This window comes from Ursus americanus, chromosome 34 (genome assembly GCF_024610735.1).
Source record: "Ursus americanus isolate L20-20 chromosome 34, mUrsAme1.1.p, whole genome shotgun sequence".
Classification (NCBI taxonomy): Eukaryota; Metazoa; Chordata; class Mammalia; order Carnivora; family Ursidae; genus Ursus; species Ursus americanus.
The window spans coordinates 18327308-18354595 of NC_142160.1; the positions used below are offsets into that span (position 1 = coordinate 18327308).

Below are 27288 nucleotides of genomic sequence, written 5' to 3' on the forward strand. Positions count from 1 at the left end.
AATGCTGAAGTTGGAAAAAAAGTTTAAGTGATCTTGACCTTGGAAGGATGTTCCCACAGAATAAAGATGAAATTCAACAGGAATAAGTACACTCGGCAACTGGGGAGGGGCGGGTCCATGCAAAAACATGATGAAGGGAAATGCAAAAATGCAGGGGACTATATGCAGAACACAGATGACTGTACATTAAAACAGGGCTAGCCATGTAGTATTATACTGGAAAAAAACAAACAAACAAACAAGGTACTGGTACAGAAGCCCTCTGCACTCAAAATTGCTCTATTTCTTGGGATGATTTATTTAGACAAAAGACAAAGACTTCTGAACTCACATATATCTCAGTTCGGGAGAAGATACCGAAATACTATCTACTCTGACTTTATAACCATACCTCAAGTGCTGGGTTCCATTACAGGTATTTGTTTTTTTTAAAAAAAGAAAACAACTAGGATGATACAGGACAAGGTTTCATTCCTGCCTTTTGAGAAATGATGGAAAGAATTCACCATGTTTCACATAAAGAAGAAAGCAAGGCCTAAGAGTATCATGAGGCCAACCTCATTATTTGGAAAAGTAGCTATGTTCCACTGGGTTCCAGAGTCCCAGTGTCCCCAAAGGATGGAACCTGAAATGAGTTTCAGGACAGATTACAGCCCAATACCTGAAAAGTTCCTAACGAACAGAGATGACCAAAGAATGACTTCCTCTCAGGGGATGATGTTCCCACCACTGAATGCAGAGGGCAACAAGCTAACGATAAACTGGGGGACATTAGAGAGGTGACTCAAGCATGGGGTGCAAGCTTGGACTTTAAAGCACATTCCTAACTGGGATTCTAGAATTAAAACTCCCCGTGAAAAACTTCACATGTGTTAATTATAGTCTTTGAGACTCATAAAGCAGACTTCCTGGAAAGAAAGCAAAGGGCTCTCAAAAACAACAACAACTTCCTTTCTACCCCTCAGAATGTACAAAAAAAAAACAGAAGAAAAGCAGAGAGAAAAACCTCATCTGCAAAGGACCGATCAATCAGAAGCAATACGAATGGACCAAAGAGAGAGAGAGCCCGCTGGAAATCTGCACGGCGCTTCTGCTTGTGGAACAGGGCAGGGCTGAGGGCTGCAAGTGGCAAAAGTCCTGCAAGGCTCCTGCGTATCTCCTGACATGGAAGCGGAAGGAAGGGGAAGGAACGCCTTCCAGAAACTCACCTTGCTACCTCTACCCGCTGCCGAGGAGCTACAGAGAAGGCGTCTAGCAGCCCATCCAGGGCTGAAAGCACTCCTGCTTTGCAAAGTGGCCTCAGAATGCAGAGAAATACACCCAATGGATGCGCTTAGAACCCACAGCCCACCTACGGCAAGGTGTCATTCTGAAGGATTTCTCATCAAAGCAGCTGGCTCACCCAAAAGAGAAGGAACACATGGGCCCGGACGTAAAATACAAAATGAAGCCGCAGCAAAGCTTGCAGACTGAGGCTGTGCCCTGCTCCAGAGCCTCCCATACCACCTTCTCTGGCAAGCGAGGGACTAAAAACAGAACATAGACCATCCTCTTCCAGCCCGCCAGCTCAAGTGCTAAGGGAAGGACACCAACAGACCCAAGACAAATAGGGAAGGAAGTAAATGAGATTCCACCCACACCATTTTTGGACAAACAGTAGGGCCAAGCAAAATTGGGAACACTCCAAAGAGAAACTGAAGACAAGGCACAGAACATGCAAAAAGGAAAACGAAGACAACACTCTGCACGATTTACTCCAGGAAACAGAAGAAAAAAAACAACGTGTAACCGTTCCGTACTACTGAGAACATTTAAGAAAATGCGGACTGTTTGAAATAGGATATTAAAAAAACAGAAGGTAGAAAGAAACTGTCAGAGCTGAGAAAGGACATGAGGAGGGGGAAAAATGATACTGCAGCCCTTAAAAAATGAAATCGAAGAATAAAAACTGTAAAGCAGGAACTTCCGTCATTCCAAACCTACTTATTAGCGCATGCCAGTAATACGCCAAATCAGTGTTGCAGGGATGAAATCTGAGCAAATCACACAAGGAAAAGAACGGAGAAATGAAGCAATTAGAGGCAAGTTGACAGCTTTGGTAAAGAAACAACAGAAGTCCAATATATGAGGAACTAGCACACCTAAAGACAAGAAATGTTCCTGTGGAACAGGGAAAATATTCAATGATAAATTGGGGGAAATCCCTGAAATGAAAGGATGAAGATATAGATGGAATGGGTTCAGAGTGCTTCAGGATAAATAATAAGGAATATAAAACACTGAAGCAAAACCTGGCCAAGTTTTTAAACTTCCGTGTTAAGGAAAGAAAGAACATCCAGAGAGAAAAAGCAAATCACAAAGAAAGAGCTATCCTGGCTGACTGCAGCCTTCTCATCAAACGTAGATGTCAGGAAACAACAGAGCAATGGTCACCATGTGGCAAGCAACGTGGATGGAAAAGACACATCGTCCAAGAATGCTATCCCCCTGCAAGCCGTCATGAGCACATGAATTCCACAGAAAGGCATTCTCAAATACACAAGAACGAATATAAGTATATTAGCCATGGACCCTTCATGAAAAATCTATCTGAAAGTGTAATCCAGCCAACTCATAAGGGAATGAAAATAAATAAAAGCATACGATTAAAGAAAATGAGAGAAGAAATATCTGGTGATGAGCGCTTATTTCAATGCCGACTTAATGCTAAACATGTCGTTTTAATTACAGACACAAATACATATAAATACTAAAATCTATGAATGTGAATAATAAGCATCACATAACAAAATACTTTGATGGGTTTCTTTAGGCTTCACTAGAAATGATTCCCTGTGATGATTCCAGGTATTGAATATGAAACCAAAAAATTAAGAGTTTCAGAAAGTGTGAAAATAAATGAACTCTGTGTAGGAACTTTGCAAAACTATAGAATCATTTGTGAAATGTTAAAGTTCACATAGGTTTGCAAGATCGAACATTAACTGTATTTCAGGGCAAGTGCACAAGAACAGGAAGAAGGAGGAAATACAAGCAGAAGGAGAAGAACAAACCATTTCAGGATAACAGAGCAGATATACTCAATCTGAAGAGTCAGAAAGTTGTAATCAGGGGAAGAGCAGAACACACAGAACATGGATTAAAAAAAAGAGTGGGGCGCCTGGGGGCTCAGCCGGTTGAGCAACTGACTCTTGATTTCAACTCAGGTCATGATCTCCGGATGGTGAGACTGAGCCCCACATCGGGCTCCCAGGGCAGTCTGCTTGTCTCTCGCCCTCCTCCTCTGCCCCTCCAATGAATAACAACAACCCCCCAAAAAAGAGCACAGAAACTAACTTGAAGACCATGTATGCCTCTCAGGCCAACTGACACAAATATCCTTTTTACATTCAAACTAAGGAAATTTCAGTTTTCTTTAGCCTTTCAATGACCATAAGTTAAATTACAGGGACAGACTTGAACTTTCAGAAAAATGTCCTTAGCCATAGACAAGTTTACATTGTTCTTATAAGAGATTTGTCATTTGATATATTCAGTGTTGTCTCAGGGAAGACGGAAAAAAAATATATATATATATTATATACATATACATATATATATAATATATATATAAAATAAAACGTGTTAATAGTATTACTAACCATTAAGATTTAGAGAACCCTTGTAAGTCTGGTATCGCTAACTTGTCTATAAGAGGAATAAGAAAAATTCAGAACATGCAAATTACATACCAGGGAGAGCAGAGAATGGAAGTAACATAGATCAGGGGTTATAGTGCCAAATCTGACTGGCTGCCAATTTTTGTAAATAAAGTTTTATTTGAACATAGCTCTACCCATTCACTAATAAAGTCTCGGCAGAGTTGAACAGTTGCAACAGAGATCATATGGCCCACAGAGCCAAAAATATTTACTGTCTCACACTTTACATTAAAAGTTTCCCAACCCCCTGGGGCACCTGGGTGGCTCAGTCATTAAGCGTCTGCCTTCGGCTCAGGGCGTGATCCCGGCGTTCTGGGATCGAGCCCCACATCAGGCTTCTCTGCTGGGAGCCTGCTTCTTCCTCTCCCACTCCCCCTGCTTGTGCTCCCTCTCTCACTGGCTGTCTCTCTCTCTCTCTCTGTCAAATAAATAAATAAATAAAATCTTAAAAAAAAAAAAAAGTTTCCCAACCCCAAGGCGCCCGGGTGGTTCAGTTGGTTGAGTGTCCAACTCTTGATCTCAGCTCAGGTCTTGAACTGAGGGTCATGAGTTCAAGCCCTATGTTGGGCTCCATGCTGGGCCTGGAGACTATATTAAAAAAATGGGGGTCCTGGGGGTGGGGACAATAAATACTATTCCACCTCTGAAGCTGATAAATTGAGAAACATAACCTGAAGAATACCACTACAAGCGATACAGATAGTATAATTATCTATACTATCTATACTATTATCTATATTATCCAATAGTAAAATTAAAAGCACGCTATGATGTTTCAAATTATCAGAGGTGGAAAACACAAGAAACCCAACACAAACCAAATGGCAAAGGAAGGAGAGAGGGAAGGAGGAAGAAATGAAAGAGGAAGAGAACTACCAGAAATCAATGAAAGAATCAGAAGACAGAAATCAAATGCAAAAAACCCAATTGTATCGATGACATCAACATGTATAAGTAAAATGAACTCACCTACTTAAGGAAAAAGACTCTAAGCTGAGGGTAAACAAAAACAAAACCTCTGAGGGGAGCAAGAAAGAGATTAAGAATAGCTGAAAATAGATGGAGAAATAGGCCAAGCAAAGTGAAACAAAAGACCCATATTAACACCCAACAAAACTGAATTCAAGATCAAACAGAACTGACTTATATAAGAAGGTAATGTTATACAATGAAAGTTTAATTTTTGTGGACATTTTTAAGGCACATGAAAACAGAATACTTACATAGAGAGAACAAAAATCTCTGAAAATAGTAGAAATTGCCATAAACACTGGAGTTATGGAAGGCTTCAGCTCAATTCTCAGTACTTGGCAGATTCATAATATAAATATGGAGATTCACCACAAATATAAGCAATAAAATTAAATAACACTCATAAATTTATGTTTTATTACATATATATATATACTTTATGTAATCACAGAACAAAAAATGACTACATATTAGGCTACAATACATTCTAAAAAGTAAAAACAATACAGACCACATTCTCCTATCAAAATGATGTAAGAGTAGGAATAAACAACAAAAATCACAAACATTTAGAAAATTTAAAATTATCTTAAACAACCCTGGTTCAAACATAAAAATCAAAACCGTAAAAGAATGATATAAACACTACATAGAAACAAGGAGAAAAATTCAAAGCTTCTAACACTAATTCAACACTTCTAACTCAAATCCAGAAAATATTAAAATAAATAATCAATTTTAATTCAAGAAAATAGAAAAAGGACAACCAAATAAACGTACAGAAATTGCAAGAAAGAAATAAAGGCAAGAATAAATAACATGGGTGCCAAGACCATGCAATGGGGAAAGAATTTCTCTTTTCAATAAATGGTATTGAGACAACTAGATATCCACTTGTTAAAAAAAAAAAAAAGAAGAAGAAGAAGTCAGAACCCTACCTCACACCATATACAAAAATCACCTCAAACTGGATCAAAGACCTACATCTAAGACCTAAATCTATAAAACTCTTAGAAGAAAACATGAAGGTAAATCTTTGTGACCTTGGATTTAGCAAAAATTTCTTACATATGACACCAAAAGTACAAGAAACAACAGAAAAAATAAATTGGACTTCATCATAATTAAAAACTTTGTGTTTCAGTACAATTTTGTACATGGCCAAACCTGTCATATAATCTTTTTTTTTTTTAAAAAAAGATTTTATTTATTTATTCGACAGAGATAGAGACAGCCAGTGAGAGAGGGAACACAAGCAGGGGGAGTGGGAGAGGAAGAAGCAGGCTCCCAGGAGAAGAGCCTGATGTGGGGCTCGATCCCAGAACGCCGGGATCACGCCCTGAGCCGAAGGCAGACGCTTAACCGCTGTGCCACCCAGGCGCCCCTGTCATATAATCTTATCAGTTCTATTTTCTTTCCCCCTTGGAGACATTCATCCTAGAGCACTCCATCCTTCTGTAGATAACTGGTCAATTTCCTAGAAATATCTAAGCTAATAAAGTTGAAGTTAAAAGTGATTTAAAAAAATGAACTAAACTAAATAATAGAGGTACTTGGTATTTTTGTAAATAGGTCGTATAGAAAAGACTGTATAACAGAAATTAATCCAACAAAACGCATATAAATATGAGATTTTTTTTTTAAAATCATCAACTGACAGTCACTAATGTAAACTAGAGGTGGAAAAGTAAACTCATACAACCTTCCTGAAAGATCAGGTGGTGATGTGTATCAAAATTTAAAATAAGTCCGTCATTTGGTTGATGACCTACCTCTGAGGAACTTACCTGCTAAAGGGTCAACTGTACAAGTCTACAAAATGGATCCCCTACAATATTCACTGTAGCATTAATTATAACATTTTTAATGGGAAAAAAAAGTATCCATCAGTAAGGGTTAGGTATAAATGATAGTGTGCTGGTGAATGTTTACCAGTAACTTCTCCCAGTGGGAGGGGTAAGTCCTGCTTTGCAGCACTTGCCAGTTTCCACAGTGTAAATACTCCCCATCACGGCTGACTTCAAGCGATCAAAGTAAAGTCCCTGAACAGAGAATTTAGAAGAAATGTGTGCACCCCAATGTTCATAGCAGCACTGTCCACGATAGCCAAAGCGTGTAAGGAGCCGAGATGCCCTTCAACAGATGACTGGATTAAGAAGTTGTGGTCCATATATACAATGGAATATTACTCAGCTATCAGAAAAAACGAGTTCTCAACATTTGCTGCAACATGGACGGCACTGGAGGAGATAATGCTAAGTGAAATAAGTCAAGCAGAGAAAGACAATTATCATATGATTTCTCTCATCTATGGAACATAAGAACTAGGATGATCGGTAGGGGAAGAAAGGGATAAAGAAAGGGGGGTAATCAGAAGGGGGAATGAAACATGACAGACTATGGACTATGAGAAACAAACTGAGGGCCTAAGAGGGGAGGGGGTGGGGGAATGGGATAGACTGGTGATGGGTAGTAAGGAGGGCACGTATTGCATGATGCACTGGGTGTTATACGTAACTAATGAATCATCGAGCCTTACATCGGAAACCGGGGATGTACTGTAGGGTGACTAACATAGTATAATAAAAAATCATTTAAAAAAAAGAAGAAATGTGTACAACTGGCTTTCATGAGCAGATATAAGCTAAGTGCAGCACACCACTTAACAACAAAGATACATTGCAACTCTAACAAACCATAAACATGATGCAAAAGATTTATATTAACATGGCCAGATATCCATTACATATTACTGGATGAAAACAGCCAATTACATACAGAACAACTTATGTTGTATAATCTCTAACAGTATGAACTTACGTGTGTGTATTCTGTCATTTTAGAAGAAAAAGAATCATACAACAGTGATGTATCAACACTATGTTCAGACTAGTTTCGCCCAGAGAAACAGAAGTATATCTAACTTTCATGCAGTCTCTAAACCAGATTAAGATCTTCATTTTAGGGGCGCCTGGGTGGCTCAGTCGTTAAGTGTCTGCCTTCAGCTCAGGGTGTGATCCCAGGGTTCTGGGATCGAGCCCCACATCAGGCTCCTCCGCTGGGAGCCTGCTTCTTCCTCTCCCACTCCCCCTGCTTGTGTTCCCTCTCTAGCTGGCTGTCTCTCTCTCTGTCAAATAAATAAATAAAATCTTTAAAAAAAAAATCTTCATTTTAAAACAGAGTAGCAAAAGACCAACAGGGTTGGCTTCAAAATAATTAAAAGCTTCTGTATTAAATAGTACAAAACAAAGAGAAAAACAAAAGACTGGGGTTAAGTTATTTACAGTAAATATGAAAAAGCCTAATTTCATATGTATGTTCAAAACTCGGAAACAGACAAAGGAAATAAAGAGACAACTTACAAAATAAGAGATCCGACTAGAAACAAACACATGGGCTAATGATCATTCTCATGAGTGATCAAGTAAATGCAAATTTTAAAATTACATTCAATTTCTTTGCTTATTAACTTACTGATAACCCTCATAACATTGCTCATGATGTTAGAAATCACACACAATCACTTCAAGATGGTTTTAGGTGTGTGCAGTCAACTCATAGAATTTTTCATCTCCTCGGACATACAATTAACATTTCTATTAATCTATTCTAATAAAGCGTGTGTGTTTAAAAAATGCTAACTCCAGGGGCGCCTGGGTGGCTCAGTCAGTTGAGAGTCTGCCTTTGGCTGGGGTGGAGCCCCAAGTCCAGCTCCCTGCTCTGCGGGGAGCCTGCCTCTCCCTCTCCTCTGCCTGCCACTCCCCCTGCTTGTGCTCTGTCAAACAAACTTTTAAAAACCTTAAAAAAAATAAAATAAAATAAAAAATGCTAACTCCATCAAGAAATTCATCACAGCAAAATTTTAAAAATGGTAACATTGGCGGGGGGCGGGGGGGCCTGGATGGCTTAGTCAGCTAAGTGACTAACTCTTGATTTAGGCTCAGGTCATGATCTCAGGGTCATGAGTTCAAGCCCCAAGTTGGGCTCATGCACTGGGTGTGGAGACTGCTTAAGATTCTCTTTTTCATTCTCCCTCTGCCCCTCCACCCTCAAAAAAAAAAAAAAAAAAAAAAAAAGAGAGAGAGAGAAAATGGGAACATTGGGAGAAATATAAATGTCCCCCCCCAAAAAATGAGAATAAGCAAGCAAATTAATACATATCCTCTAAAAGAATACTATACAGGTGCTCCTGGGTGGCTCAGCCAGTTAGGCACCCAGTTTAGTATCTGACTCTTGGTTTCCACTTGGGTGTGATCTCGGGGTCATGAGATGAGAGTCCCACGTAGGGCTCCGCTCAACAAGGAGTCTGCTTGTCCCTCTCCCTCCGCTCCTTGCCCCGCTCATGCACTCTCCCTCGCACTCTCTCCCTCTCAAATAAATAAAATCTTTAAAAAATATATATTATCACCAATTCTAAATACTAATATGAAGTATATACAACTAAATAGAAAATGCTTAGAACATAATGTTAAAATTACACAGTATGATTACATCTTTGCAAGAAACATATAAAAATAAAACAAACTAGAAAGGATCACACACACACAAAATCATGTTTCTTAGGTTAGTACACTCTGGATAAACTTATGAATAAATTTAAAAAGGTTTTCAAACTTTGAGTGACAACTGATTCCATTATTTTATAGTATTTCAAAATCACTGAAAAATCAGACATAAAAAAACACTGTACACCTGAAACTACTGTAACATTTTGTGTCAATACTATACTTCAGGGCGCCTGGGTGGCTCTGTCGTTAAGCCTCTGCCCTAGGCCTAGGGCATGATCCCAGGGTCCTGGGATCGAGCCCCACATCGGGCTCCTCCGCTGGGAGCCTGCTTCTTCCTCTCCCACTCCCCCTGCCTATGTTCCCTCTCTCGCTGGCTGTCTGTCAAATAAATAAATAAATCTTTTAAAAAAAATACTATACTTCAAAAAAAGTTAATATCTTTTTAAAAAGTTATTAACATAGAATGGACTGTCATTCTTTTGAAGGTCAACATCAAAACAACATAATGTATTTCTTAGGAATGTAAGAAAATTCTTAAGTGGAAGAAAATAAACACTTCTCGATTCAAACTCTGTCTATTAAATACAATGGTTTTTCTCATCACTAAACTTTACTATTTTAGAAAACAATCATACCACCAAAGGATAGCTATCTCAAGTGCTCTTACTTCATTCCAAAAAGAGAATAAAATACAATATAAATTCAGTTGGTAGCATACTGTTTGAAGATACATTATATAAAGGAAGAATATATTTAATAGAAAAAAATAAATCATTGTGTGACCCTATGAGTCAATACACTGGGATGCACATGCATTAATTAATTCTGGGAAGGATAGATCATAATTTGAGTAGCAACTCACAGATAAGACTCTAGGGATTTAGAAAAACCCTAGACAAGATTCTCTGTTCCCATAATAAGCATGGCCTGGGGTGGAAAGCCCTACAGCAAATGTGTTTCTCAAAGGACACAGCTGGGGATTTTGATGAAAATATATTTGGAGTCAAGATTTCCTAAGAAATACTATTAATGAAGTCCTCCTATGATTTCCTCCATTAGAATTTTATGGATAGGAAAATACAAATTGTTTATCAGAAACTAATCAAGCAACATATAGGTATCTTCTCTCACAAAACATGGGAAACTTTGGGGACTCATCATTACGAGAGATGCGTATGTGCCCAAAATTTTTAGTCATTTCTAATGTGCTCCATGTAACTAACATCTCAGATGGTGACCCAGTGCCAAATAAGAGAAACCAGGACGTTCCTACCATTTATTAGTCCTCGAACACATCATGGCCCTTCCATCTCTAGACTGTGTGTCCCCTCTACGCATGGCTCCAAGAGGAGCCACTATTATGCCAATTTATTAGTTCCCATTAGGAACTGATTGGTAACAAAAATAGAGCTTGATTTCAAGTATCTTTTGTTTCAGCACTCCCTAGCTCTGCTTTCAAATTATTCAAAATTATTCAAATTATTTGAAATATATTTGCCTACATTTCAAGTCAAGAAATCCTCATAAGTCGTTTCTATCTTGGACAAAAGCAGCCCATTCTGAATGTTGGTCATAAATGGAAACAGGCTTTAGGGCCTATTGAATAATCTCCCTGGGCTTGCGTGTGATAGCCCAGAATGTGAACAGCTCCAAAGAGAATGGGAACAGCACCAACTGATAGGTGCCTTTCTCAGCTAAAATGACAAGATTACTTCTGTATCACGTGCCTCCACCTGAGTGTGAATCCACTTGGCAAGAATATCTCAGGCTACTACTTATCTATTTAGTGCCTTGGGCAACTGGCAGGGGCTCTACTGTAGGAGAAGCAAGCCAGGTGAAGCAGATTTCCTGGACAAGGATCTCTCAAGAGACATTCTAATAACCCATGGCCAGATTAGCAGAGTTCTCCATACAGTAAGAGATGTATTTCCATCACCTTAAACAGCTGCCAGATACGAAAAAAAAAAAAAGAGAGAAAGAGAGAGAGAGAGAAAGAGAGAGAGAAGAGCCATGTTGTAAGTTTCCTTTATAACGTGTGAATGGTTTTTCTCAGGACACTGCTTGACATACGAGTTCTGCGCTTGGTCTATGCAACCACCTCCGGGAGTGAAAGGTCAGGAGAGAATGCGCGCCACCAAAACTCCTTCCATACAACCCAGCCTGCCACCCTTGCTCATCTCCCACCCAGGGATCTGGGAGAGGAAGGCACAAGGGACGTGACAATGAGGAGGAAATGCGGCAGGGCAGTGCGGCTGGCAAGAGAAGCTGCACTGGCCCAGCTCTTTCTGAGCAAAGACACCAAGCCAAGGAGCAGAGCACCTCTCCCTTGTTCTCCAGAGTCTGGCAAGACCCGACTGCTCCACCCCGACCAGCAACAACACCCTCTGCCCAGCCAAGCCCCGTGAGATTCCCCATGACTCTCCTACGCCTGTGTCTGTTCTCCGTTTCCCCTGCACCTGCCCAACTCCAAATCTGCAATCCAGCTGAAAAGAACGTGAGGAAAAGTCCACAGCCGGGAGGAAAGCAGGGTTGGTAAACTCCAAACACCCGTCCGGCACCTCCAAGGGTATCAGGCGCTTCTGAAGACCCAGGCCGAAGAGTCTAGCTGTTCCTTCTTTGGTCATGGAGCCCTTTCTCCAGAACGCAGACAAGAGACACAGGAAGTCGCCTTCTTGAAGTTTCTCTGACATGGCCATGACAACTGAGGGCAGTTCAGAAAATCAGCCCACTATCTGTTTTTCTGGTTTCAATGAAAGCCCCATGGGGGGCGGAGGGGGGGTGGGCACAGTCATGGAAGAAGAAATGGACAGAAATACCGGCTCCAAATACAAGGCAGTCGCCCAAATGCACTCCACCGAGGTGTATGGGGACTCCCAGTGCCCAGGCGCGAATGGCCAACCTGCTCTCACTGAAAACTGCAGGGCCTGGGCAACAGAGATTCTCCGTAAGCCAGTGAAAAGCACTGCTTAAAGGCCAATGAAGAGGGAAAAAAAATAGTAGTGAGTCGAAGGTAGTGGCCTCCCAGTACCTATGAAAGCACCGGGGCCTGAGCAGGGCAGCGCTTGAACAGGGCGCCTGCCCCTCCGGCTCCAGCCCTGCGCCTGCCAGGATATCGCCCTTCCTGCAGGAAGCAAGAGACCCATGCTGATACGACAGGAGGCTTTTGATACCGTGCCCTGTGAAGGCAGTGAAACTATCAGCAGCACGCCAGGCAGCATGAGGGCAGCTCCGGACGGACTCGCTAATGCCTCTCCGCTCTTGCCCAGAGCTGTCGGAGCTGCCTGCAGGGCGCTCGGAGTTGCTTCGGAGGGGAGGGGGAGGACAGTGAGGGCAGCCAGGAGTCCACCGGACCTGCCAACGCCTCCTGGAGAGCCTGTCACTACCGGAGGGCTGGGGCTCGGGCCCCTCGTCCCGGGAGGAGTTGGGGCAGAAAGTGGCCACGATGCCAGGGCTGTGGAGGGAAAGCAGAGAACGCTGCAAAGCAGCCCTTAGATTTGGTCCGATCTCGTCATTCTACAGGTTTCTAGAGAAACAGTGAAGGAACAAACGAAAGAAACACCTTCAGGTTAGTGCAAAAGAGACAGGGCAGGAGTCCCTGACTTCCCCACCGTTACAGGTTTCAGGAAAACATCCACGTAACTAAGGCAAGATGCAGAGCTGCAGGGGGATGTATGCAGCCGAATACATCCTCTGCTTGTGCATGGTTTAGCCATTTTCAAAACTGTATCGTAAGTTGTAGAAAGACAAGAGTTAAACACTTAACAAGGACCCTGGCATTCTTTTAAGGGCAAACTAGGAACAAGAATTAAAGTCATCCTGTATTATTAGAACAAGTCACAGGAAATGGGTCAGCTCTTTAGGACAGGAGGAAAACTGCATTCGCCATCTGCAGAAGAACATATAGAATAAGGAAGCAGCTCTGGAGAGTGTAGGTCCCAAAATATCAATTCACAGGGTCAGAAGGTCACACTGCATCTTTGCCATAAAAAAACAAACCAAACAAACAAAAACCCCCAAAAACCCAAAAACCTACTCAAGCTTCCTGGGTGTAACAAAACAAAGGCTTCGGCTAATGCTATCCACCCTATCTGTACAGAAATACAAGCAGAAAGGAAGGCTTCCAGGCTCTCCAGCGACTGAGATGAGAATGTTCGTCATGAAACGAGAAAGACTCGCCATTACTCAACACAGGCCTACAGCACCTTCCTCCTTTCTAGCAAATACACTGCATCCTATTTTGAAACCCCGTGGTGCATGATCGCTCGCCCAGCGCGGGCTCACCGCTCTCTGCTGGTAATCATGAACCAGTCTCAAGTCCCTGCCCCCTGGAAAAGGAAGGAGATTTGTGCATTTTGTTCAATTAACAGCGTTATTTGGTTTTGCCAGGCTAAACTGTTGCTGAAGGAAGTTAATCATCTCCTAAAAGCACATTCACAAGTGTCCTTTGAATGTATTAAAGCACCCAACTTCCCCTCACCAGCTCCCAGCCACCAACTGGGAAGTTCCCTAAATCACAAGGAAATGCGCATGCCAGGGAGTCGAAGGCGCCCCTCCTTGCAGGGAGAGCACTGTGAATAGGTGGGTGGTATCTGCGTGGAAGGGCTACCTGGGGGGCCTCTGGCCAACAGCTGGAATAGTGGGGGGGGGGAGACACTGAAGCACTTGTCTCTAGAAGCAACTGGTCAGTTGCAGCTACCAGGAAATATAGGGCAGGTGCCACCAATCAGCCTGCTTGCTCCTACGGCAAAAGGAAACAGGAGAGAAACAATAAAAATGAAGCTTTTAAGTCTTAAAAATATAAAAAATCTCCTCCAATTTTTTCACAAGCGATAGTGAACAAAAAAGAATAACAACAACAACATCAACAACAACAACAAAGTCAGATTTCGGGAAGAGGCAACAAATTCATCATTTCAGTTCTCTAAAGGGAGAAAAACTCAAGGCTATCTCTTAGAAATATGCAGGAATAGGTTTCTAAACATCACTCTTCACGGCCTGCAATGGAGCCAAAAAGTCTCACTCTCGCTCTTTTTCTTTAATTTGTGGATCAATTATTGTCCCCTCTGTGAGGTTTCAGAAATATAATGGCATTAATAACATTCGAGTTCCCAACTGCCCCACAATCCATTACACACTTCCTTGAAACAACTACTTTGTTTCTAAAGCAGTCAAACCACTCACTGGCCAAAATTAATCCTGTAATAAAGGTGCACGGAATTTTTAAATTTCAAAGGACTTGTGTGTGTAACAGTTTTCCATTCAAACTGCTGCATAAACTGCCATTGGCTTTTCAACCCGAAACAATATGAGAACGTTCAACTGAATCATTCTCGCTAGACAATGAATGAGAAGCAGGCAAGGAGACAAAGACTATTTCAGCGTTAAAACAGAATTCCTTTTACGGTGCCCCAGGTGGCCCCCGAAACAGCAAGGAGTGGCAAATGGAGAACAGACGGATGGTAACCCGTTAGACGTTAGACGGAAGCAAAAAGTTTAACCTTCACGTCCTCCAACTGCTCTTTCTTTGGGGGAATCCAGCTGCCCACCCTCTCCTATGCCCACGAGCCCCCCGCCTACGAGCCGCCCACCCCCAGGGCCTGACAAGAGAATCCCGGTAAATTGAGCAAGGTTTTGTGTTACGTCGAGACACAGAACAACAAAAGCCATTACCTTTGCCTTCGTGAGTTCCAGTCTAGTTGGAGCTCAGGGCAAGGGGTTGGTAATCATTTCTCACAGTTAAAGGCAAAAAACGATATGCTCCGAGGAAATAATTCTCAAGATCATCTGCCTTCCCCAGTTGTGTAATCCCTGGAAAGCCTCTACAATGGCCTTCAGATTATTTGGGGTTTTTTTTTTCTTTGTATTAAGAGCCAATAAAAAAGCCAACGCCAGGAAGGATAAAACTCAGAAGGACATGTCCCTCCGAGGGCGTCAACTGAGAAACAACAAGAACTGTGAAAAAGTGCTTGTAGTCTTTCCTGTTGACAAATAAGGGTTTAGGAGTGTCTCATCCAGCACATTCTTCTGCACATATTAGGTGCTTACTGTTTGTTCATTTGACCAGCATTCTGTATGCAACTGTTCTTTCATTAGAGATGCCTGTTTAAAAAAAAATTGGAGGAAATGTTTATTTTCCAATAACTGGCAAGTGTTTGTGGAATAAATGAATTTGAAGTATGTTCATAACTTCATTTTTAAATAATCCTCATTTTGTTCTTAAAATTCAACCATGAAGGCTTTTAACAAAATATCCTGCACTGATCTCAGAAATGAGGGCTAGGTATAAAGGCCAACCCCAGAGCTATGAAGCGAATGCAGATTTTGGTTCTCAGCACCAAATATGGATATTTGCCTTTGCTTATCAAGTTCAGATCCACGACCACCTAGGATTTATGAACTTGTTTCCGACAGCATGGGGTTAGGTCCTTTTCTTCCTTTTACTATGTGTTAGATGAGAAATCGGACAGATTTCTACGTATCAGTAACACAACAAATCAAAGGTGATTGTCAAACAACTTCCTATAATTTTATTAGTAACAGCTGTTCACACAAAATCGTGTTTAGGTCTGAGAATAGCTCTGTCTTTAACGTTATTCCATTCGGCAGAACAAGAGAAAACATTCACTGTTTACTGTAGTCAGTTATTGCCACAGATTTAATTACCAACAATCACACACTTTACCTTCTATTGCTGCTTCACACTTGCCTAGGATTATTTCTGCAAAGATCTTAACATTGCTGAAAAGCCACTGTAGAAGTTGCCTTTTGGGGGCGCCTGGGTGGCACAGCGGTTAAGCATCTGCCTTTGGCTCAGGGCGTGATCCCGGCGTTATGGGATCGAGCCCCACATCAGGCTCCTCCGCTATGAGCCTGCTTCTTTCTCTCCCACTCCCCCTGCTTGTGTTCCCTCTCTCGCTGGCTGTCTCTCTCTCTGTCGAATAAATAAATAAAATCTTAAAAAAAAAAAAAAGGTGCCTTTTGAAAAATGTCATCGCCCTCCCTGTTCCAACCAGGAAACTAGGCTTTAAATTTGTTGCTACAAATACTTGTATTTCCCTCAACCCAAAACATAGAGTCTGGAGGAAACAGACTCCCTCCCTCCCCCTTCTTAAGAAGCAAGCAAGCCTAACCTTCTTAAAATGGCTTCTCTTTCCCAAGATGTACCATTTGAGCTCCCTATTTTTCCTCTACAACACCCAGTCAACATTTCCATTAATATCAACAGAACTAATAACCTCCCCTTGAAGAAAAATTAATATGAATGCTGGAAACAAAATCATCCTTGGAAAATCTAGTTCATTTCTTCTCAAGTGTAAGTTTGCCTGGATCATGAAGTAAAATCTGTTCCTTTTTTCTGCTAAGTTTAGCATAGCACGCAGCCTCACAACTGTGAAAGCTGCTTCAGGTCCTTAAAAATTCATCTGTAATAAAAATCATAACTATATTGAATAGGCACCTCTGAAAACTGAACATAAGCCATTTCTTACAAAGTGGAGCTGGGTTGTTGTGGTGTTATTGTTTTTAATGAAAAGGAGGCTATCAAATTTATATTTAAGAAAAAAAATGGCCACTAAATTACTCTTCCGGTTCTCCTTCCTAAATTTACCTAAAAATATCTGTATCGATACACAGGAGGTGACTTCACTACAGAGTCTGGTTTTAATGCGTGAAGTTCCCATATGAAGAAATAACATATAAACAGAGGAATGAGTTACAGGGCAGATCTAGACAATGAATCTACGTGGCTCAACGCAAAAGGCTTTGCTATAGAGTCAGAGCTACAATCCTGATTTTTACGAGGGATGCTCCCATCTCACCCTTCGGATGTAAACTGTAAGTACTTTGTTTCAAAGAAACAACAACAACAAAAAAAGCAGAAAAGAAAAAGAGAAAATGCAACCAAATAAATCCTGACATTTAGAAACATATTTAACACTTGGAAGCTAAAAGAATAGCAAAAAATAAAACTAGTTGGTTTTAAAGCAGCCTCAGTAACACCGTATTTTGGTATTTCCAGGGAGAGGCTGTTATTAGGGCTGCTTACAGAGATCCCTGCATTCTGCGGGTCTGAATGGCCATCCTAGATGGCTACTAACTTCTAGGTTAATTCAGACTATCAACCCCCATTCTTCTCCAGGGAACTCCACAAAGGGGTCGTGGGGCAGGCGCTTTCACCCAGACCCACGTGAATGAACTCTCCCTCTCTAAATTTGCCTGAGCATTCCCAGCCTTCCAAGTCCCCTCCTGCTCTATAACTGTACGGTTTTCAGTGCAACTATATACCTCTCAATTCAAATTAGACCATCTGCAACTCTTAAAACTGTATCTAATCACTGTGGTTCTCAGCTAACTGTATACATAAATCATAAAAATATCTGCAGTCGCCACCCATGCCCTGAAGAACTTAAAACTCACTCTGTTGAGAGTACCATGCAGAAAGTGTATGGCCACAAGATGACAGGGTTAAATTAGCTTCCACACAATAAAAAGTAATCAAGATATGGAATGGTGTCTCTTTCTTTTCCTTTTAAACTTTCATACTTTAAGCATGACTGTTACCATTCCCAAATACACCCAGCACGGCACTGTAATACACTGGTTCAGTATGTGATGTAACGTGTTATATTAACACTTCCCATTCTGGAAAGCACTCATAGTCAACTCATAGTCAACATAGTCAACTACATACAATTTTTTAAAGATCATGATTTTTTATCTGCCAGATTAAGAACAGTACATTTCCCTGTGTCTCCATCATTTATTCATTATTTCATGGTCTCAGTTTCTATCGGGAGGGTCACAAATAAATGTACTCATTCAACAAGTTCTTATTGAGACATGCTATGAGTTAGATACTTACTGTGCTAGCAGCTGGGATTTAACAGTGAGCACCAGAGACACAATCCCTACCCTCCTAGGAAGAAAATCCACAATCACATATGTAATTCGGTTAGAAGACCAAGAACATCGATTCTTCCATCTCAGACTGGCCTAAAGAGCCTGTTTTTAATAGGTGGAATCCAATCAATTATAAAGGTTTGCTAAATCTTCCTGTTTGATTATTAAGATCTGAAGAGTCAAGATTTTAAAAACATGTACAATAAGAACAGGTTTACAGGAAATATATCTCTATATCTCTATATCTATATATATAGATAGATAGATGTCTCTCTTCAAGGAACTGAAAAAAATTTCAGCATGGTATCTGTGACTGAATGCAGGGATTCAAAGCCACTTGTTGTATACAGACTTCAAGACACATTAATATTAATACTGTGACCTACGTACTACAAATAGAAACATTTAGCTAATATTCATAAATATTAATCAGTTAAAATAAATGTGATGTACTATAGCCCACAGAACATATAGAAACTTAAACCAAGTTAAAATCAGGTTATTCTCTCGCATATATGTTAGAATACAAAGTTTTCATGAGGTGTCAAAGAAAAACATGTAAATAAATTCAGAGAATGAATATGGTAAGGAAAGCAAGAATTGATTATTAAATATGGTATTTTAAAGTGGTAAGTTTCTGGGTTCATTTAAAAAAATAATAAAAATCAAAAAATATTACTACTATAGAATTTGGAATACACTGGCATAACTGCCATATGGGTATCAAAACAGCCCAAATTTCACTGCTATACTTTCATCTAGGCAGGTAACCCCTATTTTCTCTTTCTCTTTTCTTCATATTATTAATATATAAAATAACTGGTGAACAAATGCAAAGGTCCCCTGCCAAATAAATCCATTTCCACTAAAATGGCGTCATGTCTTGAACTAAAATTCACTTTGAAAATAATTTATACTGAATGTCACTTAAATATAAGAGTGACCCCTCCATTTAAATAAGGTAGTTAGAAATACTGATAAATCCTGCCACTGTCAAAAGATAAATCCTATAACCTCCTTTGGACAGGCAGGAACAGGAAGATTCAGTGAACCCATCCAAGCAGCCGACGCGAGAGCCGTCCTTCAAACAGAAGCCCTCCCCGGTACCTTGCCTGGTTCAAATCAACCATCATCTTTCTCCTGGATTCAAAAAATTGTGAAATCACACTCCCGCCCACACACACACACACACACACACACACACACACACGCATCTGCATTTAGTAGAGAACATTTACTGTAAAGTAGTACAAGTATCAAACGCATTGTGCTACAGAAGCAACATACCTAGAATACGAGACTGTAACAAATCTTACCAGGTGCCTAGGGGTCTTGTTTGTAACTAAATGTATGAGTTTCAAATGGTACTAATGAATGTAGGTGCTAAATTAATGCCATATTTTCCCACCACTTCTAATAGCCCCTATTTGGGGGCTGGGGTGAGGCTGTATTAAACCCCACGCAAATATCTAAGAAGGGAAAAAGTTCTCCATTCCTACCACTTTAGCAGTAAAACTGTTTCACTTCCTTGCTCATAAACGTATCTCCCCAAGCGCATTTTTCAAGCACCGTATGTTACTGAAATGTGCAGTATGTAATTAAGTGTCCATATATGTGTATTTGCCTAAAAGTCGTCCTCCTAGACATTCAAACTGAGGCCTTCAAAAAGACAAACCCCCAGGGTTCTAACTCAGAACTGCTAGGAACCTCGGGCTGTCACATTTCAGACAATGGGGATGGCTTGAGAGATGGCAAACGCTGCATTCACAGCTAACCATAAACAAAGACTGTAAACAGGGCAAAAGAAAACCTATTCTTCAGTCTCTCTAAAACACATGCTTTTCCCCTTTATCGTGCACTTCTACACCCCATGCCTATTCCTCTTCCCCTATTTTTCTCAATCTTGAGAATTCACAACATATTCAATCACACATTATTCAGCTGTTAGAAGTAGCCCAAAACGAGAATAAGACATTTTTTTTTAAATCTTCATTATCCAATTGCAGTTTTCCCCTCCCCTGGCTTCATTACCTAAAGCCCACCTTTTTTATCCCTTGCTTTGCCTTCTGTTCCTTACAAACACGTGCACGTTTATCTAATGTTTCAAGATGAAGACATAAAGCATGGCATGTGAGTTAACCATTTGTAACTACTTGTGATCATTATATTTTGCTCCCTCTTGTAAATGATCCTGTAGATAAGCAGAGCAGTCCCAAAGGCAACTGGTTCCTTGAACCAGGAGATGGAATGCTCAAGAAAGAAACTGCATGCTTCTTAAATCTGAATTGACAGTACAATATTTCTTTCTTCCAGACATGTCTGAGAAACATATTTATGATACACGCAAATATCTTGAACACAAGTGCAGACATTTTTCAGGCCTGTTACTGCAAAGCTGCTTGCTCCCCTACCACCATAGCTCAGAGTTCTGTCAGGCCGGCTCCTATGTGTACCCTGATCCTTGATTCTGAACATTCTCTCAAAGATAATTATCTATAGAATTCTTATTTGAGAAATGGCATTTTCTTGATAACTTAGTGTGAAGGCAGAATGCTGGGTTGTGTTTTTTTTAGAGATTAAAGGGAAATTTTTGCTATACACTTCCCGTTTTCCTTCCAGTCCAGATCCCAAGGATATTAAAATGCTGTCCGTTTTAAACAAAAGGTTTCTATTTGTTGCCGTGAGAGTAATTGAGAGGCTGCTCTGGTTTTCAGTAGTAACTATTGTGAATTCAGGCCTACATCTGGGTTGCCTCATTAAACAAAAGAAACCCGTCGCTGTCAACAACCACACAGCACAACCCTCCCTCCCGTATCCCTCCTCTTTATCTGGAAGGAATGGTGCAGACGAGAAACAAGCCTGCCACCATCCACTGGTCAAGAAACTCATCTGGGTCCCTCCTTTCGGTGGTCTGGTGGCTAGAGAACAGCACTTGTGTGCCACATCCGAGCTTGCCTAACCGCCCCCCCAATACATAACCCCCCTTTCTTTGGAGGGCCAACCAGTCGGCTCCCTCATCATCACTCCTTGGGGAATCCAGTCGCGAGTCTGCCCACCCTACCACCATTCCCTGCTGACCCCAGAAAGCACTGACAATGGATGCACACGGGCCACCCCACCGCACGCCGTCCCCCAACGTGCCCCAGCCCGGCTCGTCACCCCGGGGCCACACAGCTCCCCTCTCCAGCACGGGGCGCCATGGCCAAGACGCTGAAGTTCAACCCCGCTGCCCACCTTCCCACCCCCGCGGCTCTCCCCCGAAGCGATTTGCCATTTAGCAGATGCACAGCAGATAAACGCACTCCCCGAAGGCACAGCCCTCGGGGATACCAAAAGGCACACGCGGAGGCCCGGGGCAGGGCAGCCCCGACCCCTCTGCGCGTGTGTGTGTGCGCGCGTGTATGCGCGCGCGCGCGTGTGTTACGCGCCCGCGCGGGTGCAGGTAGTGGCCGGGGACGCGCCCGCCGAGGGTCGGGGCGAGCCGCGGGCGCCCGGGGGCGGGGGCCGCGGAGGGCAGCGGCCCCGGGGACCCGGGGACAACGGGCGGGGGCCGCGGGGGCCCGGCGGGAGGGCCCACGGAGGCCGGCCTCGGGCTGTACTCACCAAGCAGCAGCAGCTTGAGCTCCCGGCGGGCGTCCCGCTTGTCCCTGCGGAGCTGCCGCTCGATCTCGTCGTTGATCCGCCGAGCTTCCTTGGCCTCCTCGCTCAGGCAGCACGCCATGATGGACTCCAGAGTCATTCTTCCAAAGTGCCTCCGCTGCAGCCCCGCCGGCACCCCCTGCTCACACGCGCGCACACACACCCTCCCGCCCTCGCTCCCCCGAGGCAGCGGTGGCCGCCGAGCCCCCGCCGCCCGGGCGCGCGTCCGGGACGAGCTCGGGGAACGGCCGCGGGGTCCGCGGCCAGGGCCGGGGCCACCAGGTGGGCCGGGGGTGCGGCGGGAGCGGGCGGCTCGGGCCGCCGGGAGGAGCGAGGCGGGCGCGGGAGGCAGCCGCGGGCGCTGGCTCGGGGGGCGCGCGAGGGAAGGCCGCCGCGCCCGGCCTCGCTCAGACGCCCGCGCCTCCTTCCCTGGGAACGGGCGGCCCGCCTCGCCCCCCGAGCCGCCGCCGCCGCCGCCGCCGAGGTTCCCCTAAGCCCTGCGCCCGGCGGCGAGAGCACATCCACCGGGGCGTCCCCGCAGCCAGCGGCCGCCGACGGCTCCCCGCGCCCGGCGCGCCCGCTCCTCGCCGCCGCCTGACACGGCTCCTGGGCGCCCTGGGCCCTGCCCGCGCCCACCGCCCGGCTCGCGCGCAAACCCCGTTCGCCGGCCCGCCCGCCGCGCGCTCCGTCGCCTCCGCCTCCGCTCCGCCTCCGCCAGACGCCCACCCCCGGCCCCGATTGCCAGGCGCGGAGCGGCTGCTCAGTGCTCGCCCTCCCCCTCGCCACACACACACATTTTCTTCTTTCTCTGAACTGGAGCACAGATCCGGGAGGGAGGCGGCGGCGGCGGGAGGAGGAGGAGGGGAGGCGGAGAGAGGGAGGGAGGGGAGCGGAGAGGCGGTGCCGCCCGGCCCCTCCTGGAAGGCTTTCCTGGGCTCGCAGCCGCCGCGGCGCGCCTCCCAGTGCGGCTCTCGCCTCGCCTGCCGCTCCCAGCTGGGCCGGCCCCTCGGGCTCTGCGGGCGCCTCCCGCTCCCGCGCCCCGGTGGGGGCCCGCGGGCGCAGCGGTCACGGCCGCCCCCGGCGAGGGGCGGGCTGGGGCCGCCGCCAACCTGCCGCTGCCCGCCGGCCGCCCGGGCGTGGTGGAGCAGGAATATGGCGGCCTGGGCCCTCGGCGGCGTCGCGGGATGCAGCCCCTAGCCCGGGCCGGCTCCGCGAAGCCCCGGTGCGGCTCCCGGCCGGCGGCCACCGCGCTCGCGCCCCCCGCGCCCGGGCCGCGCAGGTGGGCGCCCCGGGGCCGCCTCTCGGCCACTTCTGTATTCTGTCCCGTCCCTATTTCTAAAACGCCATTCGGTGAGAAAAGTATCTCGCGTCACCTCTGACCCCAGTTGAGTCTTGGAACATAGGATGTACTTGGTCGTGGAGTGAGACTGAGGAAGACGAGGAACTGTCACTGGTGCCCTGAGGGAGGTGGGGGGCGGGGGGGTGTTAATAGGCGAAACTGTCGGCAAAGTTACGGGAGATAGAAATCTAAATCCTGAGCTGCAAAATGAAGCTGTCCAAGTTCCAAGGGCCTCCAATTTTTCATGCCGTTGAGGTGGTTTCTGTTTTGTTTTGTTACAAGCTCCTCTCTTGTCTTTGAAAAGGGACACGATGTTTAACAGCCAAGTAATCAAATTGCCCTTCTGGCCCGAGATTGAATTATGGTCGACTTAACGGGGAAATGCAAAATAATGTGGAAGGAAAGGAAAGAATAAAATGGGAAATGGGGAAAACAAGACTGCCCCGGGCAAAATCCCATTCAAAGAGTCCACCTTCGACTGAGGCACTTTCCTTTAAAATGTGTGCTTATTTTGTTGTCATACTCGATTGATAAATGACCACACACACACACACACACACACACACACACAAATCTCCTTGCTCATTCAGGTTTTAGTTGGTCTAATAGCTGCAAGAGGTGAAACTCAGATTGCTTCCTGCTTTAATGGAAACTGTGGTCTCAAGAGTAAATTGTATTTGGTGAAAGGAATCCCTTTTCCACGTTTTATGTTTTCTGAGATGGTTCTGGAGCCATCTGCTCACCCAGAGTGTAAAATAAGGTTATGACTACTGTTGCTACAGGTCAAGAATGCACATGGGCTCCTTGGACGACAGCTGTGTGACTACCTTCTTTCATGTGCCATTACATCACCCCTTGACACACACACACACACCAGGACTCAGATCCAACAAGTCATGGAGACATTAGATCTAGACTTTAGGCTCCCTTTTTAAAAGAATACCTGGCCTAAAAAATGATTACCTTTCACATAGGCCAGGAAAGCAGAGAAAACAAACCTCACCACCCTCATATGTACAAAGTCACTAGACTTTCTGTGACATTAAAATTCAAAGTTAAGTGATTAATGAAATTAAAGATTGAAATTGAATATGCAGAGATTTTAAATGGCTTCAGGGGAAACGTTTAATCATAAGTTTGCATCCGTATATATGTGTTTATATATATGTTTATATATATTTCAGAGTAATACTAAACACCAAAAAAATCAAATGACAGGAAGCTTCAAGTCTCTGGTTTCCTAGCCAAGGACTCTGCGATTTTGAAACTGCCTCTTAAACTGTACTATCAGGCTATCAGGTAATCCGTTTTGACTGAATTGGCTTAGCTTTTGATGAAAGGAATTACACTGTTTCAACACATCGTAGGTACAATCAAAATCTGTTTTGTTACCCATGAATCCCCAGAATCGGGGATACTCCTTGGCACTTAGTAGATATTTGAATGGATAAAACTGATCAATAAGAGGATGTTTCTTCAAATATTGGAAAGAAATCAGGAAGTAAGCCAATACCCTACAGTGATGAAGCCGTATAAAGATGACAAGAAAGAAACAGGAAAAGAAAATTCAAAGTCGGAGCCCAGATCGATCCAGAAACCTTTGTATATATATCTGGAAAGCATTTGCCAACCAAATATTCATACAACCTAAGTCAAGCAAACAAAATCCATGTAGAAACTCCTGAAGTTATTGACCATATATTGGAAGTAAATACCCTAAAATATGTAACTAAACTTGGATCATATTACAGAGTTCCAACTCATTAAATTAACATGCCTACTCTGTGTAAATCAGGAGAAAGTGCAGGAAGTGAGATATCCAGAGGCGAACACAGTACGGTCCTTGCCCTCAATAGGCTTACAGTCTTAAGGCATGGGGCTCTGAACAGCCATAATAAAAGACAAAATAAAATCAATTTTTATTAAAGTTGGGGTAGACATAACAGAAATAAAGGTATAAAAAGGCAGGAACAACTCATTCTGTTAGAACCGGAGGACACTTCACAGGAAAGAGATGCATCTTACAGAATGAACAAGTTTTCAATAAATACATATCTACATCACTTGAAGTCAATCAGCATTTCCAAATCACCCCCAGACAGACAGTGAGATGATAAACCATTTTGAGAATTTAAGGGCAGTTACTAGATGGCTGAAAAGCAAACCACACAACCCTAGGGGCATGGAAAGCCAGAGGCAGATGTAACGACTGTCACCTTTTTCATGGTATCCTGAGATGGACACCTGCCCTCATGTTCCTGTCACCCTCTCCTGTGGAGACTAGAAAAGAAAAACATTTGAAGGCATAGTTCAGTCCCAGGAGTGATCCTAGAATAATAGAGTAAAAGGCTGAACTCTTGTAAAAGGAGCACTTGGGGAGAGAAAAGCCTGCACTGCTCCTGTTCCCAGAGTCCCATAGCACCCCATACACCCCTGTAATTGTCTATTTCTCTCTCTCTCTCTCTTTCTCTCTCTCTCCCAATAGTAGGAACTGCTTGAGTGCAGGGATCTTGTCTTTCATAACTGTTTTCAGGGCACCCAAAAACAGTGCCTAGCCTGGAACAGAGACCCAGTAAGTGATGAATAAACAAAAGAATACCCGAACCCACCTCAACAACAAACACGCTCGAAGACTGCCTGTTCTAGGCAGTGCATTGTGCCAGATGCCTGAGGCAGACAAAGCCCTTCAAGGCTTAATAATCTGTTTGGGCAGACAGTGCACATGCATAAAAGAAGAAACAAGAATGCAACATGAGAAGCACTCGCTGCTAACCTATAGCATAGAGAATGGACTGCTACAGGAGTTCAGAAGGAGCATGGGTAGGCACACGACGGTCACCTGAAAGACCAATTAGAAGTCAGCCCTGAAGCACTGCAGATCCTAACAAGAGCTGGGAAAGAGCTGTTCTGTGCAGAGCTTGCTGGCGCAGCTGTCTAGCCAAGGAATAAAGTAGCCTTGCTAGTTAGTGGGAAGGCTGGCAAGCAGGCCCGGGAGACTCAGAGAGCTGCAAATGGCGCCACCTAGAGGAGAGTTTTCATCACAGCAGAAAGATTACGATTCTTTGTTGCAAGAAAGAGGGTTTCAGGGCCAACATGCTGAAGATGGAAAACCAGGCATGAAACAGAACACCTTCTTCTGAAAGAGAAAATACCCACCCTTCAGAGCCACCAAACAGATATTCTAGATGAAGCCGAGTACCTCGGGGACATCTTGCCATTACCACCCTTATAGATGCATCCAAGTGACCCTTTCACTCTTCAAATATATCGATTTCGTGCTTATCCAAGATTAGCATTATCAGGGGAAGCACTGTACCTCACAGTGTAAAGGCACCGAGTCCCACGAGACTGGAAGGCCCTAAAAGGCTGACCAGATGGGAGATATTTTTAAGCTGAGTACACCAGAGAAGCCATTTACTAATATTCGATGAATGAATGAACGAATGAATGAATGAGGGCATATAGTGAGACCCCCAAATCACGATCCAAATGCTTCTGGCACCCGAAGGATCAAGAATGACTTAGCTAGTGTAGGTGTGTCCTTCCTGCTTTGGAGTTACTACAAGTTGGAGCCACCTGACTCCCAAGACCCCCTGCCTTTGCTGGCCTCCCACCTAAGACCAAGAGTGCAAACTGGCGGTCTTTAGCCTGAAGACATATTGCTTTTGACATAATGGTGCTATTGAAAAATTTGAATTAGCTTCCAGAACTTAAACATCAAGAGATTCACGCAGATATCTGGATTTCAATTCCTGGTCAAGATCCAACAATCCCTGGGCACCTGGGTGGCTCAGTTGTTAAGCGTCTGCCTTTGTCTCAGGGCATGATTCCGAGGTCCTGGGATCGAGCCCCATGTCGGGCTCCTCCGCTGGGAGCCTGCTTCTTCCTCTCCCATTCCCCCTGCTTGTGTTCCCCCTCTCGCTGGCTGTCTCTCTCTCTGTGTCAAATAAATAAATACAATCTTAAAAAAAAAGAAAAAAGATCCAACAATCCCAGCCCTCTATTCCCAGATGATGACCATTCCCATCACCTGATTTACCCCCATTTCTGTATAATCTGGACCAGTTTCTATTCCGCATTTAGTAGCACCGGTAGCCATGGGCACGCCAGGTGGGCTCTCTAAGGCAGTTAGCGGAGAATATTGGATTTTGAACCGAATTAGATAGTTGATCTAGGCAATTGGTTTCTTTCCCACTCTTTGTTTCTATGTTTCTAAATCAAATAATCATGT

The 27288-nt window shown here is 43.8% G+C and overlaps 1 protein-coding gene across 1 annotated transcript in view; it reads right to left on the minus strand.

The window, feature by feature from the left end:
- Positions 1 to 21819, minus strand: part of GNAQ (G protein subunit alpha q) — a 299677-nt gene extending 277858 nt beyond the window's left edge. Inside the window, exon 1 of the mRNA XM_045781065.2 lies at positions 21683 to 21819. Within this exon, the coding sequence (XP_045637021.1) occupies positions 21683 to 21818 (136 nt within the window). The 5' untranslated portion in view covers position 21819. The remainder of the gene's footprint in view (positions 1 to 21682) is intronic.
- Positions 21820 to 27288: the final 5469 nt, after the last annotated feature.